At 46.6% G+C, this 21146-nt stretch overlaps 1 protein-coding gene across 6 annotated transcripts in view; it reads left to right on the plus strand.

The window, feature by feature from the left end:
• Nucleotides 1-21146, plus strand: part of ZFHX3 (zinc finger homeobox 3) — a 178677-nt gene that overhangs the window by 69686 nt on the left and 87845 nt on the right. For 5 of the 6 annotated variants that reach the window (XM_061594327.1, XM_061594326.1, XM_061594330.1 and 2 more), the window contains exon 4: nucleotides 12847-12921. The exons of the other annotated variant lie outside the window; for it this stretch is intronic. In XM_061594327.1, the coding sequence (XP_061450311.1) occupies nucleotides 12847-12921 (75 nt within the window). The remainder of the gene's footprint in view (nucleotides 1-12846; nucleotides 12922-21146) is intronic. 6 annotated transcript variants of the gene reach the window in all.

Consider the following 21146-nt stretch of genomic DNA (forward strand, 5'->3'; position numbering starts at 1 on the left):
TTGTGTCTTGTAAAATGGAGATTGGTGGGATGTTATTTTTCCTCTTGCTAATGTAATCCATTAGCCTGGCACATGCATAATCAGTTTAGAGTGCAGTTAACTGGATGTAATCGAGTTCTTGCCTCTCTGCTGGAGAAAATCCTCTCCAGATGCTGCCTGGGTGAGAGAGCGCAAGGCTTATCATGCTTGCAATCCTCCTTACTCTGCCTTTTTGCCATTTGCTTTTCAAGCGGCTACTTTTTGGCTCCATGTACTGCTGAAATGGTGCCAGAAATGTGTGTGAGAGACTGGCAAGCAGTAGCAGCCAAGAGAAACGCGAGATCTCCCTCCTTGAGTAGGTTGCCTGATGGTTTCAGTGCTGTTGAGATGGCCTTTGTGGCCCTGATAAGAACTCGGCAAGCATCCCCTTGTGTAGCTTCAGTGGCAGAAAGTGAAGGCAGATGTGTTGGATGCAAAAGGTAAAGAAATGCAAGATGGAACCATTCAGACATGACAGAGAAGAGAAAGGCTCTTTAGCTAGTCTTTGAAAGCACTGAATAATTCAGCAGTAGATTTAACTGTCCCAAATAATTAACTTCATAGCTTTAAAAAGTGTGGAGTTGTGTTTTTTTAACAAACTCCACAACCTGTTAATTGCATTAATTCAGGTGATGTAGTCCTACTTTAGTCCTACTTTTTAGTGTTTTTGTTTGCCACCCTGGGCTCCTACTGGGAGGAAAGGCGGGATATAAATTAATTAAATAAATAAACTCTTTACCACATTGGTTGTGCATGGAACAAAGCCTGCTCATGTTGTGCAGTAGGGTTGTGTCATAGGAAGGGAGTACTGGGGGGGGGGGTCTGTTCTTTGCCATTTAAATCTTCTTAAATATGCTTTGATTTTTCCCTTAATGGGACTTTGTACTCAATAGCTGCTCCCCAAAAGCATTTTACAGGTGCAATCCAATAGCAAAGACAGTCACTTTTGTACGTATCAAGAGTTCCATTGGCATTTGTGTTGGCACTCATCCTTTCAACCCCAAGCGTGGTTCCATATCTTTCCAAGGTGGCAAACCTGTTGGAAAAGATCTGAAAGTAGATACAGGTTAGGACAAGAATATGGTAGCTCTCAGACCTTCAGTATCCTTTCCGTTGAACCCTTCCTAGAGGAGACTATACAAGGTATAGTCTTCATTTCCTGGATCTACAGATGAAGAAATTTGTCACCAGTCCTGGGATTAAAGAAGCTGGTTGAATGAAGTTCAGGAGATGCTGGCTGTGGGACATCCTGCAGAAATGCGTTGGCTCTTCTGGGTGATGTGCATTTCTTGCTTTTCTGTGCTAATAGTTGGATGGCTCATTGTAGACAAAAGGGAACCGTCTTTTCCTCCTCCTTTGTGCCTGCCATTAAGTTGTCCACGTGGAACTCTCCAGCAGGGAGCACTCCAGCTGCAATAACATTCATGCACTTTGTGTACCTTTCTGCTGACATGGCTTTCAGCCCTTAGTGGCTGAAAAGCTGGCTTTCTTTTTCCCAGGTTTCCCTCTTCAGGGAGACCGTAGCTATTTGTATGGTGTACTGTTTCTCTCGAACCTAAAACAGATCCTCCTGACTTTTCCCAAGGAAGCTGGCTCAGTACTGGCTCCTTTGCAAAGTATTTTATCCTTGCTTTGGCCCATTTGACTTGGCAGACGGTGCCATTTGCCTGCTGAAGTCTTGAAGGCTTTCTTGTCCCCAAGCAGCTGAATAACGCTTTGTGTGCTTCCTTGTTGTTCTTCCTCCCCAGGCGCGTGTTCGCTGTGGCTGCCCACTTTAGAGGCTGAGCGATGGTGCTGGTGGTGCTGTCCCACAAGTCTCTTGCTTGCTCTGCGCTCCTGCCAGATCCTGCTGGTCTTCCAGAGAGCAAACATTCCCTGGCCCGTTGGGCAACATAGAGGATGGGATGGTGCTCCAAAGAAACTTTCCCTTTGTCTCATGTGCAGAATGAGGAAGAAACAAACTCTGGAAATGTTTCAAGGAAGCAGAAAGTGAATCCTCTCACCTGAGAGGATGCTAATTACACAGCTACTTAATGCCACAGCTGTTGCTCTCTCTTGGTACAGATCATGCTAGTTAAGCAGGTTTCCTGCACTCTGCTCAGAATGCCTCAGCATACATTCTCTGCTTACCATTTTAAGAACTGGGGGGGGGGCTGGGACCCCTTTGATGTTTCAGCCTTTAATGCTGGGATAAGAGGAGCTACAGGCCTTGCTGTAACCTGTGGAGACTCCCTTCTCCCCAAGCCTGCACCTTTTCCATCTAACAGATGCCACTGCCATCTGCATGTTCAGTATGACACTCTGTTTGCAAGTGGTAGTAATGGCAGCAGTGAGCAGGCAGTTTGAACCCAGCATAGCAGCGGTCAGTGTTCCTTGCATTGCCCTGCTTGCTCTTAAATTCTATGGAGACTGACAGGTACGGAGCATTTCATTAGCAGTGCCTTCAGTGAAGGAATCAGTTTGCTGTGGTGTGTTTGTTTATTATGAATATTTATATCCCACCTTTCCAGCAGAAAATGTTTTTTTATATATATCCTGAGGGAGGGAATTCCAAAGTCTGCATGCAGTCATTCTCAGGTTCCTGCCAATTCTCCTCTGTGTCCGGATGATGCCAGGGTGTCTCTCTCCTGCAGATCTTAATGCCTGGGCAGGCAGGAACGTACCGGAGCCAGCGGCCTTTCAGGTGCCCTGTTGTAAGGCATTTAGGGCTGTAAAGGTCAAGGTCACAACCAGCATAACTGGAAGAGACTGTGCAGGCTCAATAGTGGTAGAAAAGTAAACGTGCTTTGCTGTCACCATTGCCATAGCACAGTCCCTAAAATGGGCTCTAGTCTGTGCTCAGTCTGCTTTGTCCCTTCTTGCCAATGATGCTCCAACTGTCCTTAGCTGTTTCATTACTTAATTTCTTTTTCTGGAAAACCACAGAGCTGAGTTGGCTTTATACAGTGGACAAGGGTACACAAGAATGAACATAGCAACTGCCTGGGTTATTTTGTCATTCCAGAGATTGACTAGGGCTTTGACAGAATTGTCTGCCAAGGTGACAGGAACATTCCAGTGATCTGTCAAGAAACCATTTAGATTCATCCTACTCCTGGAGCAGAGCACCTTAACAGGTCCCAGCTCTGCAGAGGTTAGGAGTCCCAGTAAGTGTAAACTCTACCAGGTATTTATAAGTCCATGACAAGGAACTATTGTAAGTTTCTCCATACCCTGATACTATCCTTCCATCCAGGACAAAAAAGCATTTGCCCAGTTGAACTTGTGGGGTGAGAAATCACTTGGGACAGCCTACGGTTGCCATGGAAAGCCAGTGTAGTGTAGTGGTTAAGGTGTTGGACTACAACCTGGGAGACCAGGGTTTGAATCCCCACATAGCCATGAAGCTCACTGGGTGACCTTGCGCCAGTCACTGCCTCTCAGCTTCAGAGGAAGGCAATGGTAAACCCCCTCTGAATACTGCTTACCATGAAAACCCTATTCATAGGGATGCCATAAGTCGGGATCGACTTGAAGGCAGTCCATTTTCTATTTTTCATGGTTGCCATGGAGGCAATGAAGTCCTGAGCCACATCCAACAAGGTAGCCTCTCCATGGTCATTGAAGTCCCCCAGTACCCTCAATCTGTGGGACTCCAAGCCCACTGCTGAGACCATCTCCATTAGCTCAGGAAGAGAGAATGTAGGGCAGCAGGGTGGTCAGTACCCAAAGATAATCCATACTCTTTCCCAGGTCCCTCTTTCTAGGACAGACACTCAAAACTGGCTGTGTTGGGCTTGCACTGGGGAGGCCTTGTTCAAAGTGCCAGTCAGCTGGGGAACTTTGCTAGGTGGCGTATAGCAGGTCCTCTTGCCAGCCCCCTTTTCAAGTGAACAGCGTTGCCAGCTTCAGCAGGCTGTGCCCTACAGGTGGCAATTTGTTAAGTGAAGTGGCAGCCTAAGGTAAGAGCTATCCAGAAAAGGCAGCTTTGCTAAATGAAAGAGGTGGATGGTGGCTTAATTCTGTTGTTGTGACTTCCTGCACAACAAGGCAGCTGTATTGCTAGAGCAGCCCATTTGCTGAGGGGCCTGGGGAAGCCATCCATGATAGTCTCACAGTTACTCCTTGAGGCAGGCTTACCTGCTTGTGTAAGAGCAGTGCCCCTCTTGACAGTAACTGTGTTAGGAGGGGGGTTTGCCAGGGGGCTGTGGTGGCCCTAAGGTCTGGATGCTGGGGAAACAAAGATAAAAGCTATAGACCCAGGAGCAGCAGAAGAGCCGGAGCGAGGCACTTGAAAGGACCCAGGACAGAGAAATGTGGTCTAAGGCACAGGCGTGCTGCTTTGGGGTCTTGGAGCCCCCTGTAAATCACAGCCGCTGCACTTGATTCAACATAATTGATGTGGCCTTGTTGCCCACAGCTGATGAGGATGAGATCAGCTTGGTTTAACCATCTTATTTCCTACTCCCAGTGCACCCTGGTTTTAATGTGTTTCAGTTAATGAGGTAGAAGAGAGGACGAGGTGTTGCCGTCCATAGACACCTAGGGTCTAGAGGCTCCGCCAACACAGGCTGTATTCACACCAGACATTTATTCCACTATTATTCCACTTTAAACAGTCATGACTTCCCTCAAAGAATCCTGGGAACTGCAGTTTGTGAAGGGTACTGAGAACTGTTAGAAGATTCCTGTTCCCCTCACAGAGCTACAATTCTCAAGAGGTTTCTGGGAAGAGGAAATGAAAGTTAAACCACAATGGCAAATTGTAGCTCTGTGAGGAGAATAGCGGTCTCTTAACAACTCCCAGCACCCTTCACAAACTACACTTCCCAGGATTCTTTGGGGGAAGCCATGACTGTTTGAAGTGGAATAACAGTGGGCCAGTCCCTGCCTCTCAGCCTCATGAAAACCCTGTTCATAGGGTCACCATAAGTCGGAATCAACTTGAAGGCAGTCCATTTTTATGTACACACAATAGTGGAATAAATGGCTGGTGTGAATGTGGCCACAGGTAGAGCCACTTTGGGGCACTAAGAAGTCCTTTGCTGACCTTCCAGTGGGTGCTTCTGGCTCACAAACAGCAGGGGTTCTGTTCTGTTGCAGACTCCCACCCCACTGCCAGTGCTGAAGTGGATGGTCTGTGCGGTTTTCCATTGTGATACGGGTTTCTTGCGCCAGAGTGGGTGGGGGGTTGAGGTGTCTCCCTCAAAAGCTGCCCTCTTTCTGGACTAGGAGCTTGACTGCAGGGGAGGAGACGCCCCCTCTCTCTTTAATGCTCTGGTGTGAGGTGTCTATAAATAGTTACTCTGCCTGTTATCTGTGTCCTGGCCTGTTGCCAGGCCTTGGCATCAGCTGGCTGCCCGCACAGCCCCCAAGGCCTGCTCTTTCAGCACTCCTGAAGGCAAAGTTGCTGTTGGTTTAAGCAGGAATTAAATAATTACCAAGTCTCAGCCCTACCCACCTACCCTGGGCTGACACTATAAATTGTCAGCCTGCTTACATTTAATGTGAATTATGTCATATGGGATCCCCTTTGATTGCAACATGCCTCAGTTTGTAAATACATGAGCCTCTCAAAGGATTGTGGTTAGCCTCGGGGGGCTGGGTGGGGAGCAAACACAAAGCTTGCCTCTTTCCACGGGCAGAGTGCCTGGCATGGGAAGTGCTTGCTGTTGCTCAGCATGTGATGGTGGTAGCTGGAGGGCAGCCGAGAGCTGCAGAGTCTCCACTCCTGCCTTGGCAGGGTTCCTGTTTTGCAGCACTGTGGCCGCCAGCTTGCCTTCATGAGCCTTCTTCAAAAGTGTAGGTTCTCAGGCAGATGTGTGCTGCAACTGTGTAGGCCCATAAATGAGCTTCCTATCAGACAGCTCTTCATTTGGCTTCAGCAGAAGAGAACAGAACCAGCTGGGGCCAGATGTGCGAGGCTTTCTTGCCAAATGGGGAGGCTGTCTCTCTGGCATGCTTTTCTGGGCGCTGTTTTGCATTGCAAAAGGAAGGGAGGCTTCTAAAACTTGAACTTTCACGATAGGGCTGAATACCCAAAATAAAATGCAAAGCTGTGCTGTAATTATGAGACCCAGTAGCCACAAGCTGGGCGTAAACAAATCAGCAGGTATTTAGAAAGTACATAATCCTGGGATATTATCTCCTGAAAAGTTATGGAAGCCAAATAGGCAAAAGGACAACTTAGCAGTGGGACCCTGGGCTCAGAAAAGGTCTTTTCCCCCAACTCTGTGGCAACAGCCATAAATGGAGGGCAGCCTCTTGAGTGGTCTCACTAAGAAATTTCCCTTGAAGTCATATTGACAGTTGACTAGGGAGCCATTGTTTCCTAACCTGTGACTTGGCGGGTCAGACTGAAGGTCCATCTTAGTCCAGCATCCTGGCTCCCTGTTGCCCTCCAGCAGCCTCCATTCAGTGGCACATGGCTTTTACACAACAGGCTCCATTTAGCCATCGTAGCCAACAGGCCCATCCTCCCAGGTTGTTGTATAATAGCCTTGTAATGCCAGCTAAGCCAGTGACCACCCCTGTACCTTGTGGCAGCAAATTCCACAAGTGAGTGTTTGTGTCGTGTGAAACAACCTATGAAAAGCCCTGTAGCAGCCGGTTCAGGCCAAGGGGGCCCCATCTAGTCCAGCATTCTGTTCTCACAATGGCCAGTCAGATACCCCATAGGAAGCCCACAAGGTGAACGTCGCAGCCCTCTCCCCACTTGTGATTCCCAGCAACTGGTCTTCAGAGGAATCCTGCCTCTGATAGGCGAGGCACAGCATTGCCATGGGGGCTTGCAGCTGTTGACAGCCTTGGGCCCCTCCATGAATTTGTCTAATCCCCTTTTAAAACCATCCAAGTGGGTGGCCATCAGTACCTCTTATGGGAGCAGGTTCTATGCGCTCTGTGAAGGACTTTCTACCGCCCTGAATCTTACAACATGCCGTTTCATTGGGTGACCCCAGCAGGTTCTAGTGTTATGACTCCAAATTCTAGTAATATAGGAGAGGGAGAAAAATCCCTTTTTATTTTCTACAAATGATTCCATTTTATTTGTGCCTTCTTTCCTCCCCAGTTCCTTTTCTTATACTAAAATTGCCCAAACACTTTCCGCTTTTTCGTGTGGCAGACGGCAGGCCAAACTTCAGGTGCTCTCCTCAAGAAAGAAAAAGGTTCTTGCTGGCTTCCAAAAGCAGTTGAAGCTTCTTTGTCTGCTTATTACATGAAGCAGCTAAAATGACTGAGCATTCTACAAAAAATAAAAGCATAGACCCTCCCTGCAGCTTACAATGGAAACTATACCATTATGGCCAGGAGTGAGGTCACACTGTGGAGATGAATCCTCCGTGCATGGGATTAGTTAACTCGTGTCTTGGAAGGTCACAGATCTGTCCCACCACTTTCTCGATCAGCAAACCTAAAATTTGCTCTTGGCTTTTAATTTAACACTTTCTGTGCTAGTGGACCTTCACTCCTGAGTGTTAAGCAAAGTTGGGCCTTCCATCCCTTTCTCTGTATCACAGGTAAGGGGAGCTGCATGCCTCTCATTTGTGTGAACATGGTTGATGATAAAGCCAGCTGGATGGGCTGCAGAGTGTTTTCCTGAAACAGTTTCCCCAAATGGTCAAAACATGAGTTGATGAGAATTCTTCAGCATTTTGTGCCATTGCATCGGTCTCTGACCATGACAGCTACAAGTTTTGGGGTATTTTAAAAGGAGCTTGATGACAGAAGTGTTCTGGGGACAGCATATGGCTGTTCACACCTGTGTCATGTGAAGGCAGTTTAGAAACTAGATTGGCATTTTATATATATTGTTGCAAGATGCTTTGACCAACTAGAACACTGGCAGGAAGAGGCTGCATCCCTAGGAAAGGAGATGGTGACTCCTTCTTGTCCCACCAGCTCTCTCGGATCGGTGTGAGTGTGCTATTTGTGTTTTCCAAAGAATGTTGTTCCCCAGAGAGGCAGTGAGCTTTTTTGGTCTGATCCTGTGATGGAATCTGTGTAGCTGTGTATGCAACGGCACTTGTCTACTTGCCGTGCCCTCATCCAAGCTTGCCAGCTGCTTGGGTGTCTGGCCCTGTTTTCTGCAGCTAAAGCCTCACCAATGCTAAAGGCAGACAGGGGGACAAGAGAGATCACAAGAGGAAAGGGCAAATGGGAAGCTGTGGCCCTGCACAAGCACCCTCCCCACCCACCCGTACACTTGCATGCTCCGCACTATATACTCTTCCCTTTTCCTTGCCTCCAACCTTCTGCTTTCTCTGAGATCTGATCTGAGCAAGAGTGTAGCTGCTGTTTGTTTAGTACTTGTCCATTGCATTTATATCCCACCTTTAGGAGGTCATGGCAGAGTCCCACACCCCTCGTATTTCCCCATAACAATCAGGTAGGTCAGGCTGCAGTCACCCATTGAGTTCCATGGCTCAGTGGGGATTTGAATCTGGATCTCTGCAGTCTCAGTCTTCCAGCCACGAAGAATCCAGCGCATGGGTGCATGAGGGACTGTAAAGCCAAGGGAAACTGGAGCCAAGACAAAGAGCTGGAACCTAGGGCTTTCGAAGGGAGACCTATACGGAGCTCTGATCCCAGCACAGGTCCAAGGGAGACTGAGATGTGCCTTTTGCTGGCTACTTACCAGGTTATAAGGTCCACCTGGTTCCTCTCTGGCTTCTCCTTCTTCCAAGTAGACCCCTCTTGATGAAGTCTCCTGGCAGCTAGATGTAAGGCCCCTAGTTTAGTCCCCGCTGGCATCTCCCGATAGGGCTGTGGAGGACCCCTGCCACAAACCCTGAGGAGCTACTGTCAGTCAGCGTGGACAATGTTGAGCAATGTTTCAATATTGGTCTGACTCAGTTATAAGTCCCAGGCCCCACTAGGTGCCTAAACTAAAGCTGTCTGTGCCAGGTGCACTTGGACTGTGAGGCTCTGCCTATTTCCAAGACCAGCCCATTGAAGCCACTCTGGGCTCCTCTCTGGAGTGCCTTTATGTTTTTTGGTTGAAGCCTTCCTTGGAACAAGCAGCTTGGCACAGCTGCATTCCTCTTAAGAGGCAGGGGATTTGTGGTGTTAACTGATTTCTATCTCCAGTTGGAGGTCACTGGCGGGTGGCAGTGGTGACTGTGAGCCAAGAAAGGTGTTCCTGCTAAGAAGGGGGACACAGATTTGCAGAGCAGGGGTCACTACCAAGATTTGATCTGCAGCTCTTCATCTTCAAGCATCGCCTCCAAATTGCCAAAGAGACAACGTTGTTTTCATAATCTATAACTAATCTATGCAACCTATTTCCAAAAAATACCTCGGCAGGAAGCTTTGTATGATTCGGACAAGGTGGGATTTGTGTGTGTGAGAGAGAGATAACTCGGGAAGAATATGGGGTGTGAAACACTAAGTGTTCAAGTGATGAAAATCTTTCACCAAGTAATAATGCTGGTTAGAACGGCAAGTGATGAAGTCAAACCCAGAGCTGTGTCGGAATGTCGTAGACTTGCAGCCTCCCTGACTATTCCTCTTATTATTTTTTCCTGGTTGTACAATACAATGATACAAGATGAGCAACTTCGATTTTTTAAAAAGTAAACATTAGAGTAAATGTGAATATTTAATACTGCTCAATAATGAAATCTCATACTACTCAGACACACCTATTTCTGTTGTGTTTTTATAGTCTGCAGTCTTTTTCTTGAAAATATCCTAGGAAGGAAGTTCCATAACCCCTTCCTGGGCCTTTTTAAAAATTGCTTCTAAGTTAAAGGTATTTTTTCCCTAATACGTAATGTTAGGGTCATTTTTCTGGTTGTAGGAGTTTTACATTTGGGTGTATTGATGTCTACCCAAGCTGCCTTGTTTGACTAGAAGCGTCGGTCTCTGTCTTCTGTTCATGGCCTCCACCTTCCGCATGATTTGCAGGGTTGATAGGGCTTGGGTCCACCTGTTACTTTATCCACGTTGTCAGTAAATAAACTGAAGGCCACCAGATCCAGCTCTGCTCTGATTGCTGTACATTTTTATTTACATGGACATTATATATATATATATATATATATATATATATATATATATATATATATATATATATATATACACACACAGCTATTTCATTTAAAAAACATCAAAGCGGTTTACAACTAATAAAAACCATACAGCAATTTTTTTTAAAAAATGCAGTAAAAACAAAGGTTGACCACTTCAAAAAGGCATCTTATTAATTGCCTGCATAAGCCTGGCGGAACAGAGAGGTTTTCAGCAGGTGTTTAAAGGTTAAAACAGAAGGCGCCTGCTGAACCTCTGTTGACAGAACATTCCAGAGGAATGGGCTGCCACTGCAGATGTTTTAAGAGCAGCTTCACATGCTGTCAGCCATGTGCCCCCATCAGCATTCTGGCCACCACATTTTTCACCAGCTGCAGCTTCTGAACCAGGCCTAAGGGCAGCCCCAGAGAGAGCACACTGCAGTAACCCAACCTTGAGGTTACCAATGCATGGACTACAGAGGTCAGACTATCCTTGTCCTGGAACAGCCATAGCTGACAAACTAGACAAAGCTGGTAATAGGCACTCATAGCCACTGAGGATACTTGGGCCTCTAGTGACAAAGATGAATCCAGGAGTACCCCTAGGCTATCAATCTGGTCCTCAAAGGGAGTGCAACCCCATCCAGAACAGGTAACCTGCTTATCTCCCGGACATGGGGGCCACCTACCCAAAGAGCCTCCACCTTCCCAGGATTCAAGAACAGTTTATTGGCCGTCATGCAGTCCATTACAACAATCAGACATCAGTCCAGATTGTTCACAGCCTCTCCTGATTCAGAGACTATGGACAAAGAGAGTTGTGTGTCATCAGCATAGTGCTGACATCTTGCTCCAAAATTCTTGATGACTGCTCTCAATGGCTTCATGTAGATGTTGAATAGCACTGGGGAGAGAATAGTACCTTGCAGAACCCCATAGCACAAGTGCCAGGGGGCAGAAGAACACACACCAAGTGCTACTCTCTGGATGCGGCCCTGAAGGTAAGAGTGGAATCACCTTAATACAGTGCCTCCGGTACCCATCCCACAGAGGAGATACCAAGGTCAGTGGTGTCAAAGGCTGCCAAGAAAATGAGCAGAAGTTAACAGGGTTGCACTCAAGTGCCATAGCAGCTTACAAATCACTACGAACAAAACAGCAAATCCCTGTTGATTTATTCCACCAGCTTCATACACAGGACCACTTGCTTCCAGGCATCCCTGTTCGTCAGATCTCCTGCTGTCACTTGATGCCTTCCATCCACTTGTCTGCCAAATTGGGCACTATAAGGAGGAAGCTAGTTCTAGGATGTGTTGTCTAAATGATGGGCTGAGGAAGATCTGCTCCTGCTTGGGGTTTTCAGATTATGATAAAAGGGCAACCATGATCAGCTTTAACTACAGTTACTGTTGCTGCTAATGTAAGGCTCAAATATAAAGGCTTGATTTGCTCCAGAAATGGGAGGAAATACATGAACCTGCAACATGCTCAGTCTTTTTGACTCCAAGTTCTTTATAACTGTATCTATGTCTTCATCAGGCCCTGGACAGGCCCTTCAGATCTGGGCTTGATGGCCATTGATTGTAGAGGTGTGTCCAGCAGGGGATGTGGGCAGAAAGGTTTTTGGAATGGAAAATTTTTCACTGCTATATTTTTCTACAGAAAATTATATGTTAAAAATGCACTGTTTGACTGAAACAAGTGAACGCAATACAGATCAAGTTGGGAAATGGAAATGGATGCAATGCCAATAAAATCTGAAGCAAAGTTATAATACCTTTTTCAGGTGACTCTCCCCAGGAAGCACAATAATTATGCAACAGGTCTTGGGTGTGACAAAATTAGCATGTTAATAGTTTCCAGAACCCTTCCCCCCCTCTCCCAACACACTCTTTTAAGATCCAAAATCAGGGGCGGGTGTTGTATTGAGTTGTCATGTTCTAAAATACTTACAAGTATTAATAAAATAAAAATAATGTCCAAATAAAGCTTTAAATGTGTTTGAACATAACATTTCAGCTACATGACGTGTACTTTATTGGACCCCCACCAGTCAAACATTTAAGTTCAATTACTTTTGGCTGTTGGGGGGGGTAAGAATTAAGATATGCAGCATGTAAAATTAACATGCTACACACTAGTTTTGTTTATTATAACATTTATATCCCACCCTATCTCCCAGCTAAGTAAGATCTTCCATTTATTTTGGGCAGTGGAAAAAAATCCCAAAAGATTCAAATTCAGATTTTCCTCAATTGTATCCACCTAAGTCCTCCCCTGAGTAGATCCATTGAAATTAATGAACCAAAACTTCAATGGGTCTACCCTGCATAGGACTAGCCTTGCATACAGCCCTCTGACAACACTGGTGTTAGGTGCTGGGATAGATGCCATGTCTGGATTCCTCTTCCACCTGGGCTGTCTTCTTGCTGAGATCTTGCTCATGCCTCCAGACAGGCCAGGGAGAGTTGCAGACTGCTAATAGTTCATCATACCTCTTTCTGAAAGCGGCCAGGCAGGCGAGCCCACTCGTGCGCAGCGCTGGGCTTCACGCAGCAGCCGATTCAAGTGCTGGTGCTCCTGAGAAGAGTGCAGGCATCCTTGAGAGTCGCTGTTTTGGCTTTGTATTTGTACCCGCAATAATACAGTCCTTGGTATGTGTACATCACCCACACCCTGAACAAAATTGTGGTGCAGAAGGTAACTGGGGAGGCATCCAAGCTAGAAATTGTAATGGATTACTTATCTACCAACCCTCACATTAACTGGTTAAATGTAAATTTAGGCCATGACAATGTGTCAAAATTTCTAGACATGATAAATGATTGTGTCTTAACAGTTAGCCATGGAACCGACAAGAGGAGAAGCGACTCTTGATTTAATCCTATGTGATGCCCTGGATCTGGTGCAAGATGTAAGTGTTGAACTGTTGGAAACAATGACCACAATGCTGTCAAATTCTAGTTGCGTACATGCATTTTGACCAGAAAGTCTTAACATAGTAAATCAATTTTCAGAAGAGGGAATCGCTTAAAAAAAAGTGAGGACTGGAAAAAAGGAGCGAGCTTGGAGGTTTAAAAAACACGTACACACATAACAGAGGCTCCAATAAAGTATGTATATTGTAGATTAGAATGGGCCCAGCCCAGCCCAAGAAGCAAGCATGATTAAAGGGAGTCAAAGAGGCTACAGGAGGTAAGAGAGTTTCCTTTAAGAACTAGAAGTCGTGCCCAGATACGGAAGATACGAGCACAAACTCTGGAAAACATAAATGCAAGTATTGCAGACGAAGGAATTCTGAGGAACAATGGCTACTGATATAAAGAAAGCTTATAAGTGAATCAGAAGTAAGGAAACCGGCTGGGCAGGCCATTGGACTTTTAGATGAAACACATGTGGAAGGATTGCTAAAGGAGGACAGGGAGGCTGCCAAAAAACAGGATTTTTTCCATCTGCCTTCAGTGCAGACATCTGAGAGGCACCTGTACCACCGAGGCCATTGCTTCGGGAGCAGGAGGCAGCTAATGAACAAATTGTAGACCTAGTAGAGCAAATTGGTTAAATACTGGCAAGTCTTTAGGGCTTGATTAGTGCTGAGCTAAAACAGGGATGCTTTTCACAAACATGCACACCTTTGTGTGAGAGGATGTAAAATAGTTTGTGAGGGGGACAGAATTGGGAGAAAGGAATTTGTTCCTGTTGCCTGGGCACTGGGCCAACTGCTAATCCAGTTTTCCTTGGTTGACTAGTTGGGGCACAATGTAGATTGGGGGGGGGTGTTATCTGAATGTGCACCCACTCTCTATTCCCACTAGTCGTGTGCAACAACATGTGACCTGCGGTGGGTTTTGGCTTTGCAGTGCTTGTAGTGGGCAATGAAGCTGCACAGATGCTTGGTAAGTCAGCAATTGTTGGCCAGGTGACCTGAGCAAAGGAGTTGTGTTCCTCCTGCTGCTGCTTGGGGAGGGGGAAAGGAGGAAAAGAATGTGATGAATAAGGTCGAATGTGATATTTTTCAAGATCTATTCTGCAGGATTTGGAAAATAGGTAGTGACCTTGCAGTTATCAGTTTATTTGGCACTGCACCACAAAATATGAGTAATGATACGCAATATCACACTTTTCCATCAACAGGATACTCTCTCCTTTGAGATGCATCATCATTCCTTGAGGTAAAAGTTTTGGTTTTGCGCAAAGTACATCAATGCGCAATGACTGCAGTCCGCAGTTATGAATAAGGGAGCTGTAGCTGTGCACCTCAAAATCAGCAGTGGGCCACTCCAAAGGACACTTCCGTGCCACCAGGGGAATGTCCCCTACAGCATGCCATAGAGTTGAGTCCAGCTCACTGCTTTCTTTTTGTGCAAGACACTGTCAACTACAGCAACTTCACCAAAAAAACTGCACAATTTCACATGTTAACAAATGTTTATTTAGTTTCTCCTGGGCATATATAGTCATAACTTGTTCATTTTAAACGCTAGGCAAGTTGTTGAAAAAGGAACTGGAAACTGGGCATCAGATTCAGGATCATAAAAAACACATAAGACAGTGATAACTGTAAGGTCACCACCTATTTTCCAATCCCTGAGGTATAGCAAAAAGTGACATTTAATCTTATTAACCGTTTTAATTTTTATTATTTAATAAACATTCTAACCTACCCTTCCTCCCAAAGGAGCCTTGGTGGCAAACAACAAAGTATTTATTTAAGGCATTTCTATTCTGTTTAATCATTTCTAAGTGATGTACATAAAAATGAGCCATAAGTAGCAAAACTATAATTAAAAATAAACTATTAAGAACATATAAACACATTTTAGATATGCTGTTTGCAGCTTGTTAGAAGTTTCTTGGTTCCCCAATCTGTATATTCTGTGCCAATTAAAAAGCTTTGGCAATTGGGGACTGCACAGATAAAACAATGATATAGTCATTGTACAGCCAATTGTGTTTGTAAGGTCAGAAAGCCAAATCGGAGTAAGGGCAGGAAGCATTGCCATTACTCTAAATGGACCACATAGCCAGTCAGGTGACTTCATGAAGCCAAATCGAAGTGAAGGCAGTGTTTCCTGCCCCTCTGTCTGGGTATTGTTAATCTCATTTTGCAGGTTGCCTGAAAAGCTGGCATGGTGTGGAAGGGGATTTTGTGGGAGATCCGTTTTTCTATAAAATATGCCCCTTGCTGAGGAACACGGCACAGTCACTTTGGTAGGCCCATTGTAAGGATTTGTGGGTGGCTTCTGAGCAGGAATTGAAGGGAGCTATTCAGAAGTGTGTCTTCCTGCCTTCTCCAACTGAGGTCTAAGAGCTGGGGAAGCCCTCGCTGTTACGTGCTTGGGCCTGGGGATCTTTTTGCATGCATCCTTCCCCCCCCCCTTGTTCCTAACTGCATACCTTGCAGGGGGAAGGGTTCTGCTCCTGGGCCACTTGGCCTTGTGGTCTGCTCTGGTCTTTCCTCTATGCAGTCTGACTCCTGCAGCAGAGCATTCTTGTGTCTTTTGGAATGGCCGGTCGTGGTGAGTGATTAATTAGCATACTCTGGCCTGCCGTGAAATTGGGGGAGACTTGCTTGGTCCCATCTCTGCTGCGGGTCCACCTGTCCCTGGGGAGGGGGCCGTGCCGCTCTCTGAAGCAGGCCAGCCTGCAAAACAACCTCGTTAAGAACTGATCCGTGGAGCTGGCATGCTGAAGCCGGGCTCCTGCCTCCCCCGGGGTTCAGCCCCTCCTCATTAAGCTGGTCGGGGCTATTGATTGGGCGTTTGTGTTTGGAAGAGTCTTACTTACTCCATGCATTATCTTGACAGATTGATCAGACCTGATTGAGAACCTCTTAAAGGAACGAACAGCTGTAATGGGAAAGTTGGACTCTGTCATCCGTTAGGGTGATTCTGGGAGCGAGAGGAACAAGGCTGACATCTTGGAGCAATTGTATTTACAATTAACATGGCTGAAAACGATTGCCTCTATTGATCCCCCCTTCCTGCAATTACAGCCCCATTGTTTACATTCCAGCACTTCAGTTATAAAAAGGAAATTCAATAATTATTGCATTATTTAAAGTTAAAGTGCCACAGAGTTTGCTGGCTGTGCTTGCTGGTTGATTTAACGTTCAGTAAAATCTATGCTGAGCTCTCCATCTTTAGGCAGAGCAATATTGGCTTTTAATGAGGCTTCAAGGGTGGAGCAAAAACCCACCTGCCGGCCATGTGTGTCGGTTGTTTATGGGGGAGTCTGAAAGAGACTCCCTGGAATGTGGGTGTTGGTGGAGGAACCAGCCCTTGGCCAGCTGGCTCTTACCATACTGCAAGGGTGGGAGAAGCAAAGGGAAGAGCAGTCCAACATCGAATTCGTTCTTGGTTCTTCGGAAGGGGCAGAAGATGGCTTCAGAAGTCCTAAGGACAACAGCAGGTATAACTGTGGTACCTCTGCTGGCATCCCCCCCTCTAGTCTTTGGCCATGGGGAGATTGCATCTGCCACTGCAGCAAGCAGTGGTCAACAGTGTGATACTTCTGTGACATATAAAAGGTGTTTAACCCTTTATAAAATGGCCAGACGCCTTCCATAACAATTATGTGAATGAGCCATGTCTGCTTGCCTTGGCTAGGATCCATGCAGTATTGGAGCAGAGGGAGTTTAAGGGAAGACAGTTCATTTTTAAGTCATGATTTTGTGTGGCTTAATTGTGGACTGTAGTTATGAATGGGTTTCTGGCACTGACTGTGGAGATCTCTGTTCCTTTGGAAGTTTCTCAGGCTGCTTTGTGTGAATTGCGCTTACTTCCTTGAGGGCCTTTGTGTTAACTTTTAATTTATGCCTTCATGCAGTATTTGCCACAAGGTAAACTTGCAAGTGATCCCATTTGGAAAACGTTGAGAGCATCCTGTGAGAGATTGTTCCTAGTCCAGAAGAGTGGAGATGTCCTGAAATGTTGAGGGACATTCTGTTGCATTGTAACTGGTGGTGCCATTCCCCCCTTGAAGTGATTGTTCTTCACATACCTGCACTGGTTGCCTCTATGCTCTGGATGGGAAAACAAAACTACTGGGAGCTGTACCCACCCAGTTGTCTTGAAACATTGGCAAAATGAAGATATCTCTGTCAAGAAGAGACCTTCACAGAACTACTGAGTGATTTTACTGATACAGCTTGAACCTAAAGCTTAAGAACATCAGAAGAGCCAAAGGGGGATCAGGCCCAAGGGGGCCCATCTAGTCCAGCATCCTGTTCTCACAGTGGTTAGTGAGATGCCCGTTACAGGGAGCTCCCAGGCAGGACCTGAGTGCAAGAGCACTCTCCCTCCTGCAGTGTCCAGCAACCCCTATTTGGAAGCAGACTTCCTCTGTCTGTGGAGGCAGAGCGTGGCCATCACGGCTGGGAGCCATTGCTAGCCTTATCTTCCAGGTGTTTCATCCTCTTAAAGCCATCCAAGTTAGCGGCCATCACAGTCTCCTGTGGGAGTGAATTCCATGGTTTAGCTCTGCCCTGTGAAGAAGTCCTTTCTTTTGTCTGCCCTGAATCTTCCAACAGTCACTGGATGTCCATGAGCTATAGTGTGATATGAGAGGGAGAAAAACTTCACTTTCTCCATGCCATGCGTAATTTTAGACACTGCTACCATGTCATCTCTTACTTGCCTTGTCTCTAAACTAAAAAGGCCCAAATACTGCAACCTTATCTCATAGGGGAGTTGCTTCATCCCCTTGATCATTCTGGTTGCCCTTTTCTGAAACTTTTTGAGTTCTACAATATCCTTTTTGAGGTGAGTCAACCAAAACTGTACACAATATTCCAAATGCGACCACACCATCGATTTATAGAACGGCATAATGATGTATCCCTAGCATGAAACTAGCCTTTTTCACAGCTCCTTTCACAGAGTTGACATCTTCATCGAGCTATCTGCTGAAACCCCAAGGTCTTATTCCTGGTCAGTCACCACCTGTTCAGGCCACGTGAGCGTATACAGGTTTTTTGCTCCAATATGCATAACTTTACACTTGTTTACATTGAATTGCATTGGCCATTTCCCCACCCATTCACTCAGTGTAGAGAGAGGCCCTTTTGGAAGTCTGTGCGATTCCTTTTTGTTTTAACAGCTCTGAACAATTTAGTACCATCAGCACGCTTGGCCACCTCACTGCTCACCTATAACTCTAGATCATTTTTGAACAAGTTAAAAACCACAGGAGGTCCCAATCCTGATCCTTGGGGGATCCACTCTCTACATCCCTCCACTGGGAGAATTGTCCATTTATTCCTGCTCTCTGCTTCCTGCTGCTTAACCAGTTCCTGATCCTCAGGAGGACCTTTCCTCTTATTCCATGATGGCAAAGCATCTGGGGCCTTGATTCCTGCACTGAGCAGGGGGTTGGACTTGATGGCCTTATAGGCCCCTTCCAACTCTACTATTCTATGATTCTTGGAGCAGGCTCCCTTGCCAGGCTGGTTCCTCCCAGCTGCTCCTGCCAGCAAATGAGTCCAGGGGGTGTGGCTGAAATTCCACCTCTCAGTCACTTTACCCCCTTGAGTATGGGAAATGAACAATGGGAAGTGAACAAAGGGAGTTGATTGAGTAGCTCAACTGTCAACTGGGGATTAACTCAGCCTTCCTTCCTGAGAGAGAGGCCTGTTTAAAAATGATTACTAATGATGCTAAGAAAAGTTAACTAGCCTATGTATGCTGCTGTTTAATGTCACATCGTTACACAATAAGATCACACTCATCCATGATTTGATCATGGATGAGGGTGCCAATTTGGTGTGCATTATGGAGACCTGGGTGGGTGAGCTAGGAGGAGTTCATCTGACCCAGCTTTGCCCACTGGATACTCAGTGCCACATCAGCACAGGCGGGGAGGGGGAGGGGTTGCTGTGGTCCACAGATCTTCCATCTCTGGCAATGGGAAACCACTCTGTCTTGGAGCTGGCTGTGAGGACCTGCACCTGGTGTCAGGCCAAGGAGACAGTACGCTAGGGTTGCTGCTGGTGTACTGTCTACCCTGCTGCCTGGCAGCTTCTCTGACCGAGCCAGCTGTGGTATTGGAGGAGCCCAGAACATAGTCCTGGGTGATTTCAGTGTCCATGCTGAGGCTGCCTCTAGTATTCTGGCTTGGGATTTCATGGCCTCCATGACCATGGGGCTGTCTCAAGTTTTCACCAGCCCGATGCATATGGCAGGGCACACTCCCGGTTTAGTTTTTGCTCCAGATGGAGGAAGGGGTGGTCTGGAGATAGGGGGATGGAAGTCACCTCATTATCAGACCACTTTCTGGTGAAGTTTAGACTTATGGCTCCAACCCTCCCCTGCAGGGGTGGTGGAAAGATTAAGATAGTTTGCCCCCTGAGAGTAATGGAATCCACCGGATTCCTGAATGCCCTGGGGGAGTTTCCAGTAAGAGCAAGTGACTCTGTTGAAGCCCTTGTCACGCTGTGGTGCAATGAGATGCTTCGGGCTCTTAACACAGTTGCCCCTGAGTGCCCTCTCTGGCATTGTGGAGTGTAGTTTGCATCTTAGTACACAAGTGAACTAAGGGCAATGAAAGAGGCTGGACAACAGCTGGAGTGCAAGTGGCAAAAGATGTGCTGTGAGGCTGATCGGGCACAAGTAAAGCATCATAACTGTGTCTGCTGTGTGGCAGGGAGGGCGGCGAAGAAGGCCCACTTCTCTGTCTCTATTGCATCTTCAAGTAGCCATCCAGTGGAGCTTTTTCATATTGCCAGGAGTCTCGGAGTTTTCGAGACTTTGGAGACCCATTGTGAATTGTTTGCAAGGCACTTTAAGGGTAAAATTGCTCGCTTCCAAAGCAATCTTGATGCCCCATCCACATCTCCTCTGGTCCCTAGTGAGGTGTCCAATGCAATGTCTGCTGCAACTTATTGGAATCAGTTTCAGTTGTTGTGGCCTGATGACGTAGACAAGGTGCTTGCGACGATGCAGCCAGCAACGTGTCCCCTTAACCCTTGCCTTTCTTGGGTTATTAAAGCTTGCCGAGGGGGTATGACTGAGTGGATCCAGGATGTGGTCAATGTGTCTTTGCAGGAGGCAGTGGTCCGAGCTGCCCTGAAAGTGGCAGTGATCTGACTGCTCCTGAAAAAGGCCACCCTTGTCCCATTGGTTTGTAACAACTACTGCCTGATCACAAGTACCCCTGTTTTAGGGAAAGTGATTGAGACGGTTGTGGTGCAGCCCAAGTACTCTTGAATGAAACAGATTATCTTGACCCATTTCAATCTGGGTTCAGGCCTGATTATGGGACTGAATCGGCCTTGATCACCCTGATGGATTACCTTTATAAGGAGAAGGACAGGGGGAATGTGACGCTGTTGTTCTTAATTGATCTCGACTGTTTTTAATATGATTGACCACGGTATCCTTCTGAGTCAACTTGGTGAGATGGGTATTGGAGGCCCTGTTTTACAGTGGTTCTGATCTCACTTCCAGGGTCGTTTTCAGATCATGGACAATCATTGGATGATTGTCTTTTGGCCCTCCGGCAGTTGTGCTGTGGGTTGCCACAGGGTACCATCTTGTCCCCAATGCTTCTTAACATCTCTATGAAGCCCTGGGGAGTGGTCGTGAGGAGATTTGGGGCAAGATATGAGCGGCATGCTGATGATACCCATCTTATTTCTCTGTGACATCTGAATCGGGTCCTGCAAGCCCTGGACTTGGTGGTGGGCTGGATGTGGGCCAGTAAACTGAGTCTGAATCCTAGCAAGACGCAAGCGCTGTGGGTTGGTGGTTCCCAAGTTCAGATAATTGGTAAATTACCTCTTTTGGATGGGGTCGTACTCCCTCTGAAGGAGCAGGTGCATAGGCTGGGGGTGCTCCTGGATCCATCTCTGTTGCTAGAGGCCCAGGTGACCTCAGTGGCTAGGAGTGCCTTTTGCCAGCTTTGGCTGGTAAGCCAGCTGTGGCCATTTCTGGACCCAGATAGCCTGATCAATTTTGTCCATGCACCAGTAATCTCCAGGCTGGATTACTATTGTGCTCTCTGTTTGGGGCTGCCCTTAAGGTTTGTCTGGAAGCCACAACTGGTGCAAAATGCAGCAGCATGACTGTTCACTGGAGCAGGGTATTGCCAACATGTCACCCTGCTGCTGAAAGAATTGCACTGGCTGCTCATTAACTACCA

Source organism: Rhineura floridana, chromosome 13 (genome assembly GCF_030035675.1).
Source record: "Rhineura floridana isolate rRhiFlo1 chromosome 13, rRhiFlo1.hap2, whole genome shotgun sequence".
In the NCBI taxonomy this organism is placed as follows: Eukaryota; Metazoa; Chordata; class Lepidosauria; order Squamata; family Rhineuridae; genus Rhineura; species Rhineura floridana.